The sequence below is a fragment of the Leishmania panamensis genome, assembly GCF_000755165.1.
Source record: "Leishmania panamensis strain MHOM/PA/94/PSC-1 chromosome 30 sequence".
Lineage (NCBI taxonomy): Eukaryota > Euglenozoa > Kinetoplastea > Trypanosomatida > Trypanosomatidae > Leishmania > Leishmania panamensis.
In genome coordinates this window covers 339,363-352,693 of record NC_025877.1, presented here as the reverse complement: position 1 = coordinate 352,693, position 13,331 = coordinate 339,363, and the positions used below count along the sequence as shown (strand labels likewise).

The 13,331-nt window shown below is 58.4% G+C and overlaps 4 protein-coding genes and 1 pseudogene across 4 annotated transcripts, besides 2 other annotated features; all 5 read right to left on the bottom strand.

Annotated features, from left to right (window-relative positions):
- Window positions 1-707: 707 nt before the first annotated feature.
- Window positions 708-3,692, bottom strand: LPMP_301140 (hypothetical protein; the record flags this gene model as incomplete). Its single annotated transcript, XM_010702844.1, has 1 exon — window positions 708-3,692. One exon carries the CDS (start codon window positions 3,690-3,692, stop codon window positions 708-710), a length of 2,985 nt encoding a protein of 994 aa, XP_010701146.1.
- A 1,992-nt stretch (window positions 3,693-5,684) lies between these two features.
- Window positions 5,685-6,088: a repeat region.
- LPMP_301130 lies at window positions 5,976-6,435 on the bottom strand (annotated as a pseudogene).
- Window positions 6,436-7,265: 830 nt separating this feature from the next.
- On the bottom strand, window positions 7,266-7,946 carry LPMP_301120 (succinate dehydrogenase component, putative; the record flags this gene model as incomplete). Its single annotated transcript, XM_010702843.1, has 1 exon — window positions 7,266-7,946. The coding sequence occupies one exon, from the start codon at window positions 7,944-7,946 to the stop codon at window positions 7,266-7,268; it is 681 nt and encodes a 226-aa protein (XP_010701145.1).
- Window positions 7,947-8,775: 829 nt separating this feature from the next.
- Window positions 8,776-9,387, bottom strand: LPMP_301110 (peptide chain release factor, putative; the record flags this gene model as incomplete). The annotated part of the gene is made up of 1 exon (XM_010702842.1): window positions 8,776-9,387. One exon carries the CDS (start codon window positions 9,385-9,387, stop codon window positions 8,776-8,778), a length of 612 nt encoding a protein of 203 aa, XP_010701144.1.
- A 1,071-nt stretch (window positions 9,388-10,458) lies between these two features.
- On the bottom strand, window positions 10,459-11,475 carry LPMP_301100 (mitochondrial carrier protein-like protein; the record flags this gene model as incomplete). The annotated part of the gene is made up of 1 exon (XM_010702841.1): window positions 10,459-11,475. The coding sequence occupies one exon, from the start codon at window positions 11,473-11,475 to the stop codon at window positions 10,459-10,461; it is 1,017 nt and encodes a 338-aa protein (XP_010701143.1).
- Window positions 11,476-12,045: 570 nt separating this feature from the next.
- Window positions 12,046-12,614: a repeat region.
- Between the last annotated feature and the right edge of the window lie 717 nt (window positions 12,615-13,331).

Here is a 13,331-nt window from a genome sequence, read left to right as displayed (position 1 = left end):
GCACAGGCCTCTGCACAAAGGATGAGAGAAGGCGGTAGGAGTGAATGTCGCGGATATTTTTTTCTTCCCGTTGGCGATGAGAAGGGGACCACCTCCGCTCAGCACGTGAGCGCGTCCTCCTCTCCCACGTACCCACCCCCCCCTCCGCTCCCTCCGTTTTTCAACTGCTCGCCGGCATCAACATAACACCTCTCGAGCCACAACGACGCACACGCACGCATATACCCCCTGATACCCCACCCACCCACCCACCCACCCGCACACGCACACGCAGATGGCGTGAACCCGTGCGTGAGGAACGAGCACAAATAGTAATAATCACAACGCACAAGCGACGCACGACATGCCAGCACACAGCAAAGCAGCCTGGCCTCCAAATACAAGGGCAGACACGTACATACATGTACGCTACTGTGTGTGCGTGGGTGTGTGACAGGAAAAGGCGACAACAACAACAACAACACCGTCGTCCAGCGTTGCCCACAAGACAGAGAAAGAGGCGGCAGAATTTGAAACGAAAAAATCAGACCAAAAAAAAAGAAGTAGAAGAGGTACAGGCTGGGAAGACAGAGATGTGAGGGGAGGCAGGGGGGCGTGAGCTACACACGCACAGAGCAGTGCACACATCCACCCCTCCCTCTAACCTCGCCCTCGCCATCGCCCGCTGGGTTACCTTTTTCGTTTATTGGAGCGGAGATCGTCATTCCTCACGCATGGGTGGTCTGCGCTGCAAGCCGTAGAGCTTCGTGAAACGCCTGGAGCACCACCGAAGCTGTAGCCGCTGCCGACGAGGTGGACGCGGCGCTTGTCAGTACCGGCGTAAGAGCGGCTCGCACCTCAGCTGACGGCGACACCTCCACCTCCTTCAGCATATCCCGCACCAACTCAGGTACACCAACGTCTGAGGTAGTGGTTGCTGCTGGCAACGACGACGGCGACGGCGAGCGTTCAGTCGACTTCCGCCTCTTCAACTCTACTTCGAGCTCGATCACGCGCTTCTGAAGCTCAAAAGCTCTTCGGTAAAAGTCGGTAAACTCGTCAACCAGCGACTCTAAATCTTGTACCTCTGTCGGAGCATCGCTACAGCCGCTGGTGCTGCGCTCATCAGATCCCGCAGTCGCGATGCTGCGACTGTTCTCTGGCGCGGCAGCACTCCTGATCACGGATGACGCCGTCACGGAGGCGACCCTAGATGACACGGTGCTCGGCACATTCATCTCGGCGGCGTCGACAGCCTGATCCTGCAGCACCCTGGCGTAGAAACGCGCCTCAGAGTTAGAGTAGTTGCAGCTTTGCTGCTTCACGGCCCCATCGCCGCCGTCCGCGTCAGAAGCAAACGCAATAATACCCGAAGCCTGCCTGGAAGCAATCGCGGGTGCTGAAATCCGCTCGGTGCCGCCCGGCTCGTCATCCTTGCCGCTCTTACCGCTCTCGTCCTCAAACATAAAATGGTCGATGTTGACTGAGTTGCTGCGGCACAGAGCCGATACCTCCTCGTCATCAACGTCGTTCAGCCCAATTACCCTCGTCCTTGGCGTGGAAGGGGAGTGGGCAACGTCCGTGGCCTCCTTCGGAGCAGCCCGATCGGCAGCGGGCTGCGCGACTTCGCTCGACTTTTCAGTAACCGGCACGATTGCCTGCCCAGTCTCCTGTGCAGCCCTCCCGGTCTCGGCTAACACAGCTGCCGCCTTCGCCTTCGACTCCACCATCCGCCGTAGCTCTTCCGTCGCCTCCTCAAGCTCTCGTCGCTTCGCACGCAGCATCTCCTCCTGCTCGCGATACTGTAAGGCAAACTGCGGGTCATGCGAGCTCATCAGTACGCGCGGTCGGCACATGGTGTCCACGACCACGATGCTGATTTCAATCGGACCCTCGTCTGAAGCGGGAGCGCCTAGCGTAGGAGGCTGCCCCGCACCCTTTGCAGGCTCCGGAGTAGTGCCGCTGCTGTCCATAGCACTAGCGCTACCGCCGTGCATCTCTTGCTGAAGGCGGCACATCAAGAAATCCTTGTCGCCTGAGCCGAGGCCGATTCGGCTAGGTCGGTTATGGTAGTTACTTCCACGACTCGACCTGCCGCTGCTGCTGCCAGTGCTGCCTCTCCCTAAGTTGTTGCCCGCCGAGTCACTAGAGCGAGACGAGCGATGCGCATAGGTAAAGCGCGGGTCATCCCAGGTGGTCGTCTGCGTAGTGGTGTCGATGAAATAGCGTCGGCCGTCGCTCGTGAAGTATTCCTCCCAGCTCGGCGGTAGCTTCTTCAACCCGCACCGCGAGCTCGCCAGCGTCACGCGCGGGATGGTGCGCATGCAGTATCCAGCCACAGCGAAGGTCAAGTCGCGGTTCAGCCGACTAAGCGCTGTGATAGAGTTGTAGACGCATATGAGAACGGAGGCAAATATGTTGCCAAAGCAAAGCGCTGGAACGAGCATCGTCGCAGCGTGATGGTGCAGCGGTGGGGGCATCGGCGTGTTCTGAATGGACGCCCAGCTCTGCTCCTCGCCGAGCGAAATCGCCTGACTGCGAGCCTGCACCGTTGATACCAGCCAAGTCTGCGCTGCCGGGTCTTCGGCAAGACACAGCACGTGCATCGTCGCGCATCGGCACGTGTCTGTAAAGGCAGTTAGCGAAAAGAGCAAGGACGAGCCCGACTCCGACTGCAGAAGAGCCAGCTCCAACGCCCGTGTGAGGTTCTCCAGGCCGACGTCGAGCGCAGAGAGAGCGTCGTTCGCGTTCTCAGCGGGCATCGCTTGCGCGTTAAGCACGAACGAGTCCGTTGTAGCAGACGAATTGGTCGCTGAGTTCACATCGCCTGTCTTCTCCTCGAACGCAGATGGTGTCGGCGGAGGCGCAAGTTTCAGCACGAGCTCAACATGCTTGTTCGATAGATCCAGCAAGTCCACTACGCTGGTCGAGTCGAAGGCTATGAAGGTGGCCTCCATCCGCACAAAGCGGTGGTATCGGGAGCCCATAGACGGAAAAACAAAGCTGTGTGACTGCGGGGTGGCAGAGCGTCTGCTCACACCCTCAGTGCGGTCGCTACCTGAGACAGTGTCTTCTGCACCATCGCTCGTCGGTGGCACGGTCCCTGCCGCGTGCGGTGGGAGCGAGGACGAGACGTTGGCGCTATGGCTGTCGGACGTCGCCGCAGCCCGATCATTAGTCGACTTTGGGCTGCTATTTGAGCTCGCCGCCTTTGACAGCTGGTGCTCCTTGCGCTCGAGTAAGCGCTCCATGAACGTTCGAATCCCATGCGGTAGCAACCCGCACTTCTCTGGGGTGCCAATCAGGCCCATTTGCTTCATCTCCTGTGTTGTGCCGTACACAAGCACGATCGAGCTGACGCAGTGGTCCACAACAGCGGTGATGGCTGGGTTCAGCGTAGCATTCAACATCGGCTCCAGTGAGGACGCCAGCCTGTAGTGTATCGGTACTCCGGCTGCAGTCTCTTCTGGACTGCCCTGCTCAGCAATGAACTCCACATTGGTAATGCGACCCAGCAGATCGTCGACGCCGTACGTCACTGGCGGGCTGTTCACAGCCGAGACGCACTGATGCAGCGCGGTGCTGTCTTCGCTCAATGGATCGTAGCCGAAGGCAGTTGCGTCTACCACCGGGCCACCGGGGTACTGTGGCTGAGGATCGCTATAGTCAATCGCCACGAGCCGCAATCCACTGCGCAGAGTAAAGGGCTTCATATGCGTGCCCATGAAACTGTGCGCCGGAGAAGCACCACCGCTGCCGCCTCCATGCGCTGTTCCATTAGGCAACCCCTGTTTCTGCAGAAGTTGCTGGCAGGTGCTGTTGGCAGCCGCGCTCGTCAAGGAGGGCGGGGTGATAGTGGGGTCGGCGAAGCTGCCCTGGAACGATCTATTGAGCACGGCGTCGTCCTCGGCAGTCGGTTGCAGCGTCACTGCCCATGGCTCACCGGAAAAGGACTGCAATGCAACATTCATGCACCAGCGCACGCAACCAGTACTCGGAAGAGGGCCACCGCTGCTGCAGCCAATGCTGGAGGTGTTCACTACCTCCGGCGGCGAATCTTTCGTTGCGCCGCCTGAAGCAGCATTAGTAGAACTGGTGGCCACCGCGGTCGCCGCCGACGACTTTATTTCCGTGTGCAGCGAGGAGCCATTCGCCGGAGAGTTGTGCAGTGGTTGCTCCTTGAGAAACGCCGTTGGGGGTAGCATGAAGTCCGCTAAAGCGCCGCAGCCACCTGGAAGAATGGAGACAGAAGCGTCCCCTTTGCGTGACCTCAACTTTTGTCGGCGGACGTGATGGCAGTGGTGCTGCGAAGTGAAAGAACAGGAGGCTGTCGCCGGGCGGAATGCGAGGTTGAAGCGGAAGACGGTGGAGGGGTTTTCCGTCCGTCAGTGAGAGGGAGGGGGTTACGGTGCCGCTGCTGTGATCTCTACACCCGCTCACGCTCGTCGCATGTTCAGTTCTAGGTAGAGAGGTGTCTTGTGTGCAAGTGGGTCGAGAGAAACGTACTCTTGGCCGTACTGAAACGCTCTTCGCAGTATCAGCCTCGCTGCCCCTCCACCTTATTTCGTCGTCGTAGACCGCGTCGTTTTGTTGACCGGGGAGGGGGGGCGAGCGCAGCAACGGCGGTAGTGAGAAGACGGTGATGAGCAGATCGCCTGCGTAGTAAGTGAACGTTTGCCTTTTACTTGAGTACTCGTGTGCGTATGTGTGTATAGAGACTTGATGGGAACGTGTATGAGGTGACGGCAAAAAAAGAAAAAAAATTTTAATCCCAGCGTTGCGCTTGTGTGAGGAGGGGGGGTCTGCGCCGTACAGTACTGCCAAGCTAGACCGCCCTCCCCTCTCTCTGACCCTCTAGCGCTTCGGTCTGCCTGACCAACGTAGTCGAGGAGCTGAAGCAGAGGTGTGGTGCAAAATCAAAGGAACTCAAAGGCTTAGCAAGGTGAAAACAAGTGCACTGAGAGGGAGGTGGTGGCAATGGTAAGAGCAGCAACAACAGCAGTGAGAGACGTGGAGGGAAGGTATTATGGGTACGGGGAGTTGTAAGGAGTAGGTTGTGAGGCATGGAGGGAGGAGAAATAAAGAAGGGGAGGTAGCCAAGAGTGGAGAACGGTGCGTGTCTGGGTGAGAGTGCGTGAACATCGTGTATCGAGATATCAACGCAGGAATGTCTTTGCCGAGGGAAGAGAGGGGGGGGACTGTTGCAAACTGCCTTCTCCTACACTTGTCCATCTCCTCCGCTCGCGTCACACCGTGTGGTAGTGGCACGAGTATGAATGAATGGCGGGGGGAATGATGAAGCATTGGCACGGACACAACGCCTGTTGACTGCGCTGCTGCTAGAGAGTATCACTGCACGCCCCTCCCTCTCTGTTCTCTCCCTCAAATACGAAGGAGTTCGTTATTTTTTCCACAAAGGAGAAGCAGTCCGCCAGTGGGCATCTACAAGAGACACATGTGCATCTGCGTAGATGGCACACTGCCACCTCGCTGCCACCGCCGCGTTCTATGGCTTGCGCCTCGGCCAGTACGCTCACATGAATGTGCCGGTGACAGTGTACGAACTACGCGAGCAAGAAGAAGGCGAAATGGCAGGCAGACTCTGCTCGAGCGCAGATTCGCATATACACAACGCACCGTAAGGCGACTGACTTCGAACTCCGTCGCTCAGGAACATGGCGGCATGCCCTTATGCTGAGCAGTTGACGTGTCCCTCCCCCCACGAACAAGTCAACTGCTAAACGCCTACACAGCCATAGATCACACCGACCTTTGGGCTGCATTGCGGCTATGCCAAGGAGCCGGGCCGGTCAGCACCCTTGGGCGCCGTCCAGCCCATTCTAATCCCACTGCACGCAGCGCAGGCGAGGCACAGGCTTACGCTCGACCTCACCGCAGCGCAGCACAAGCAGAGAGGCGGTGCGCGGGTGCGCATGCGTGCTGAGCCGTCCACACGATTCGGGGTGCGCCGGGGCAAACGTCATCACAACCACAAGTCACCTCCGCACACCACGAGCCCGCAGCCGTGCCCGAGGGGGGACTGCAGGCTCGCGGCCTCCCCACAGGGCGGGTGCTGAGCTCTGACACCGCGCTGAGGTGGCCGGCAGCAGCGGGGCCGTAAAATGGGTCCGATCACTCATCTCGTACGAGGAGGTCGACCTCTGGTCCGTGTTGATGCTCAGTACGGCAGCAGCACCACCAACCGCAAACCTATCGACCACGACACTCTCTTTCACCGGTGTCGCACTTGGCGACAGCACCGGCGTTCGCAGAAGCACCCCCTTATGAAGATCAAGGGGCTTCTCTTGTCGCTCCTAGAACCTCTGCTCGCACTGTCGCCTGATGAGAAACCCACAAACAATACGCTGCAGTTGCAACAGATCCTCCGCGACTACGGGGGCAGCGTACCCATCGGCCGCCGAACACAACCGAGGGGGCGAGCTCTGCCCCCCTCATCGGGTGGCATTGGCCTGTGCGAGCTCCTCCCTGGGGTGCTAGTCGACGGCCCCTTCGCGACAGCTTGGTCCAGGAAAGGAACAGTGCAGATGGGGGGCCGCAAACTGCTGTTGCAGCAGGCTCATTCACTTCTCCGTCGAGTCGCGGAAAGCGGTGCAGACAGCGAGTGAGGAAGAGGATGGCGCTCACACAATAAAGGCGCCGTTTCAAGCAGCAACAGAAGTGTGGCAACCAAGAAAGAAACAGAGATGAGAAGGGCGAGGGTTCCCCCCTCCCCCAGCAGAGGATTGCCAGGGAAAAGGGGTGCTTAGCAGTCCCCTGTGTCTCCGTCTCTCTGAACCCCGCGCATTGGCGTGACTACTCCTGCTCAAAGATGACAGCAGGGGAGGAGAAGGGTAGGCTAGGGGAAGAAGGCAACGTCAAAGGGGGTTTCGCATGTCTCACTGTGTTCCCAGCAGCTTCTTCATTTGAGCGTAGCGCCACAATCCATGCCCATCGCGAGAGAGACACACACACAATTGCAAAACAGGGAAAGAGAGGAAAGAGAGCGCGAACGAGGAAGGTAACGAGTGAGAAGACACTAAAGAACGGTAAACACCGTCAGCAGATGTCGTGCTCGCACGCGGATGAACGCAAAGGATAGCGGATTTGACAAGAAGAAAGAGACGGAGGCGAGAGGGGCGGCCGAGGAAGGAGGAGGGGGGTGGCAGCTCCACAAGAGCTGCCAAACGACGCGTGGACGCCCTTCTTATCCTAGAAGAGCCAGCCGCCATAAGTAAAGGAGGACTGTCACCCTCATAAGGGAGGTGAGGATGCCTCTCCCGCGCTGCTCAGTTGAGCACCAGCAGCTCTGCACGCTCCTCATTGATGAAGCGACGCAGCTCATCAAAGCAGCGCAGCTTCGACACCTCCTCTGGTGCATCCACGCCCATGACCAGCCAGCAAAACAGCTCACTGTCCAGCTGCTTCAGGAGAATGTCGTACTCGTTCAGCATGGCGGCGTCGAGGGTTTCCAGCTTACACCGGGCAAAGTGGCCAAAGATGAGGTCCATCTCCACCATACCGCGGTACCGCGACTGGTAAATGAGCCGACGGCGCTTGCTCTCTACACTCTCATTGGGGTTGACAGAACGGGAGTCGTGGAACGTCTGCCCGTTCGACACCGTCACAGTCCGAGCGCCCTCTGCAACCTGCGGCTCTACATCAGATGGGTCAGCCGTACCGGAAGACTTCCGTTGGTGCGAGGACTGCTCCGGCGTGCCGTCACCAGCGCGCCACTTCTTCAGTAGCTCGGCCTCCTTCGGCGTGACGGTCTTCATGACAGCAAAGTCCTCTGAAAACACCTTCTCGCGAAGCGTCTTTTCGATCCTAGAAGTGAACATGCCAGCGCCAGCTGCGCTGAGCTGGTCACTTGTCAAGCTGCTGCACCAGCGCAGAGAGAGAGAGTCGGCGAGAGGCACAACAGCAGCAGAAGCAGCAGCGCCGTTCGATAGAGCGATCCTGCGCAGCATTTTGGCCACAGGGTGAACGAGGCGAAAAGCGGGAGAAAATGGGGGTGAACGGGCCACGAAGGACTGGCGCGGAGGTGATGGTACGGGGAAGAGGCATCCACGTGGAAACGACACGAAGAGGGAATGGAGAAGCTGGAGAGGGAGAAGAGAAGGTGAGGAGGAAGCGGAAATAATAGAAAAAGTGGAGCAGCACCACTCACAAACGTGGCGGCGGAGCACTCTGCCAAAGTGTGAAGCGCATTGGAGAAAAGGGAAAACAGTCCACAGCTTACTACAATGCAGTAAAGGTCGTGCTGTGTGTAGACCGTCTTGCGCGACGAGGAGCATCTGTTTGCCTTGCCTAAAGCGTGTACTGTTGTGGCTGTGGGTGTATGCTGTGAACACAGAGGGAGTGCACAAGAAGAAAGAGCAGAGAAAGAGCAGGCGCGACCCTACGCGTTGCAGCAGCCTCCGCTGCACGCGTTGTGGGTAGAGAGCCGTCAGCGCCCATGGTGCCTTGTTACCAATACAACCCTTGCCTTCACGGCGCTTGTGGGCATCAAGGAAGGGGCAAGGGGGGTGAGGAGGGAGGGGGGAGGCGAGGAGGATGACAATAAAGTCTGTCATCGTGGCGCAAGGCGAGGGAGAGCGAGCGAGTGAGAAGAGAGGGATGGGGTAGGGCGGCCATGAGAAAACACGAGAAACACTGTACAGGTGCAACATTGTGCAAGGCTAGGCATGGGGCAGCAGTAGGGGAACGAGACTGCCAAAAACTACACACTCACCTACAAGCGAACACGACGCAGCACAAAACTATTCGATCAGCCACCCTCCTACAAGCTGCCTTATCTCACCACAGCCCACAACGCGCGGATCGGGTCATGCGGCCCATGTTGCTCTTCTTGCGTCGTCTACCCTTGTGCTCGGTGACGACGAAAGATGGCCGCTCAACGGGGTCGGCCTCCACCGGTGGCACCCAAGATGCCTTGTGCAGAAGCGCCTGCAACTTGCGCAGACAGCCCTCTTTGTTCTGCAAAGCGCTACGGTGTTCATGACAACTCACGAGAATGGTTGTCCCGTCAGCAGTGAGAGCGCCACCGGCCTCATTGCGCCGCAGTGCGGCGAGAAGCTCCTCATCAAAAAACTCAGACAGGAGCTCCATGTCCGCGCGCAGCTCCACTTTGTTGCTGCTGCTATCTACGCCCTGGCCGCCCGGGCCGCTGCCGCGCATCGTGCGAATCTCGTAGACGCAGGGGTCGATGCTGATGCGCTTTGGGTTCTCCAGCCGATAGTACCCTGACTCCTTGAAAGAGCTAATGTGCGACGCACGCGCCCTCTCAGTCAGCGACGATAAGGAAGCCGTGAGGTGGTGTGGGGTGCAGCAGGAGAGCATCGGTGACAGTCCCCGGGGTACCCGACGGGCGTGAACCAAGCCCGTACCCAGCAGCAGCCGCACTGGCATCCGAAGGAGCACTGCTGTAACAGAGGGCAAAACGATAAAGAGATGCCTCAGTACGAGAGCCACAGATTAATCGCCTTTCCTACGCTTATTCAAACGCCGCCTCCCGTCGGTCCTGCGCTGACGCAACGACTTTGGTAGGTGCAGCACAATGTCCTCCGCCGTATCCACGAGCTGCGCGAGAGTGAAAAGGAGCGCGCGTGTTAGCAAGGGGCACAACAAGCACCAGCAAGAGAGCGAGGGCAAAATAGTTAGCGAGAAGAAAGGGAGCGGTGCAGTACAGGGATGCTGTATACAGAAAGAGAAACCAACGCCGGGCCGCGGACTGGTGACTACTGTCAAGGTGGCGAGGAAAAACAAACGCAATGAGAGAGTGCGCATTGCAAGAGAGAAGAAAAACTCAATGCAAAAAGGTCTCAAGGCAAGAGAAGAAGGCCAGACTCCACAGGTAACGTCGGGATGGACCACCTTCGCCTTTTCCAGGCATGGTTGCCGCCGCCGCCACACGCACACGAGGCTCAGGCAAGGCAGACCCTGGGCTGTGCACTAAAGGGTGCGGTCCTCTTCTCTTTCATCACCCATCAAAAATGTGTGCATTTTCTTCTTCTTTTTCGCTTACATATATGAAGAAATAAGGCCTGGTATCCTCGGCCATTTGCTCCACAGCTGAGCTGCTCGAGCCGCCACCGCACTACTAGCTGGTAGCCGCCCCGCTCTCTACATGTGTCTCTTTGGAATCTTTTTCGTCGTCCCCCCCTCCTCCCATGTGTCGGTCGCACTTCGAATGCCGCCTTGGATCCCCAAAAGACGGCAGCGCAGGTGCGGAGCGCGACAAATACGGTGGTGTGCAGTGCAACACAGCCACCGCCGCACGCGTAGAGGGCCAGAGAGGCAAGGCGACACACTTGCCCCTCTGGCCCTCTACGCTTAGCCCAACCACGTGGCACCTAACAACATGGCCGGCAAAACGTATGGAGAAGAAGGTGGAGTAACAGCAGCGAATGGCAATCAGCTGACTCAGCCGCGTACGCCAAAGACAACTCCGCGCCGATGAACAGTGCCCAACGCAGTGCACTAGGCGGTATGCTTGTCACTTTTTGCATCAGGGAGTCTGTGAAACCCAATCGACTTGTCCACAGTAGACCCAGAGGTGTACGACCGGCTTGTGTATCGCTCCCGGAGCTTGCGCAGGTACTCCAGCGACACGAATGTCGCAATGCTGTGCGGCGCGGAGCGGGAGAACAGCGCCATGGAGCCCTTGTACAGCCCACGCACGCCCTCAACGCGGTAGATCTTCCAGGTCGCTACAGCGAGGTTTGAGGAGTAGACTACGGGTTCACCAACGCGGTGATTAAAGGAGCGCGTCATGACAACGTCCAGTGGGTTCATGAAGCACATGACACATGAGGCCGAAAAAATGGCGGCGCAGATATGCACACGAATGTCAGAGGGGGACCATCCCATCCTTTGGCAGATCGTAGGCTTTGCCACGTCGTACGCGGCTAACTGTGCTGCAGAGCCGACCAGCGTGCGCTGGGCCGCAATGTGCGAGCCCTTCCAAAGTGCTCGAAGACCACCGGCCTTGAAGATCTTGCGGAACGCATCACGCACGCCAGTGTAGTCATACTGCTCCCCAGTCGTCGCCTTCGACAGCGCATCGCAACGCGTCGTCACAACCGTGCTGCGCTGCGATTGCAGGCGCGTCTTCACTAGCTGGAACGGTGAGGAGAAATAGCTGCCCATGAGGCCGCACAAGGCACCCGCGAGCACCGAGACGTAGATGGCATCCGACCCGCACGCATAGCTCACCTCGGCACGCACAGCAGGATACAATCCGATTCGGATACCGTTCTGCATCACCTGCCACATCACGGACGAGGCGAGGCCCTTCTGCAGTGCACGCAAGCCCTCTTCGCGAGCCACACGCACCATTCCCAGCGCCAGGTTGTTGTACAGAACCTTGTACTCACCACGCCTGCACAGCTCACCCTGCAGCTGCATGCGCGTTCGCATCACGTCGAAGGGGTTGGAGATGACCGTGGCACACATGGAGGCGACAGCCCCATCGACGTACATGTCCACGGTAGACATCGGAGGAAACGCGCTTCACCAGGATAAAGTGAAGGTGATGAGAAGAGGATAAAGAATACCAAATAGAGGATGACGGCCGAACCTGTGTTGCTGAGCACCACAGCGGTGGCCAGACACTGACGAGATTGAGAGGAGGTGAGGGAAAAGGCGGAGCAGTTAAAGCGGTCCTTTCTCCCCGCATCGCTCAAGCGAGCAATATAAAGCGACGACGAGACTTTTGCTCAGCCCAGGCTCACACACACACACACACACACCAGTCGCCTACACATAGACAGTCTCTCCGCACTGCTCGGCCCGCTCTTGTCGCACAGGCATCATTCGAAGCGAAGTAAACTCCTTGCGCATGCGTGTGTAGCAACACAGCGAAAGAGAGACAAACAAGCGGGTATTCGAACAAAAGACGTGACTCTGCGGGAGATGACGAGACCCTCTTGGGTGTCACCCATCAGGTGGGACAATATGATAAGGTCGAGGTATGTCGGTATAGGTGTCGAGGGCACATGCCAAGCGCACGGTGAGCAGCAGAAAGAATCCGGGAAAAACAGCAAGAACAGGTGAGATTCACTTCTACTGACGTGTCCACTCTCTGCCATACACAGCACATGCGGTCAAACACCACTCCACCCACCCTCCGGCCTGCAACAGGCCCACCCGCGGGGTGCGAGGCAGCCGTAGACACGCGCCACAGCAATGCGCCGACTCGGTGGTCTGAGCGCGGCCCCTGCCGCAAACTCCACCCACCCTCCGCCCCGCAGCCGCGCCCACTATCTCGGTCGCCACCTGGGGCATCCCCCTCGGGATGTCGGACGCACCCCGTACCAGTAGGCAGTGAGGCCCAGATGAGATACGTTCGAGTCACGCGGAAGCGCTGCTCATCATGTGAATGGTGCAGCCGTGCTCCGGCTGCAGGTCGCTCCGACGCCACGCCCTCCAGAACCTGACCCCCGACAGCAGCAGCAGCAGCAGTAAATCGCCCCGACCACCCCCCCACGCCGCAGGCACTTAACCCGGCCCCCACCAGAGGTGGTCCGGCATTGGCAGGGAGAGAGGGGATCGGCTCCTTGGCTTCCCCACACACCGAGTGAAGGCATCGAACCCTGGGGATGCGACGCACTGGGGTGTGTCCCCCGTCAAGAGGGTTCATCACTTTTGCAAAATGAAAAAGGGGAATGAATACATGGCGAGGAGGCGCGCTTGTGGGAAAGACGTGTCAAGTCGATGAAGTGGCGAAACGGTGGGCACATCAAGGCTGCAACGAGGGTCGAGATGGTGACATGTCGGTGAGCTTTCAGTGACACGGACACGGTACAGGGCGCACACAGAAAAGAAGAGCGCTGATCGAACGCACGCAGAGAGAGAGAGAGACAGAGGGACGCACACACACGCTCACGCAAGGCAGGGCACGCGTAGCAAGATGGCGACAGGGACAAGTGCATAAAAGGGAGAGACATCGAAGAGCATGTGACAAGAGGTCCGACAGAAGAGAAGACGAGCCAGAGGTAAAATCAGCGGCGTTGCATCTCTGTATGCTCTCTCTTGGGGTTGAGGGAGGGGAGCAGAAGGTGGAATAGAGTGTTTGAACCCTTGTGCTTCTGTGGATGTGTGTATGTGTGGGTGTTAGTACCGGAAAGGAAGTACACCCGAGCGACCACCACAGCATAGGGGTAGTCCAGGACTCGCTGCTGTTGAGGCGCATCACACGTACGCGCACGGAAGTCCACACAAAGAGAGACGCGCAACACAAAACATGAAAGGTAACCGAGCTCCTCTAGGCACGCACGCACACGCACACGCACACACACATCACCATAAATGCCTATATGCTACAAGGGCGGTTGAGCAGCCCAGAGGATGGG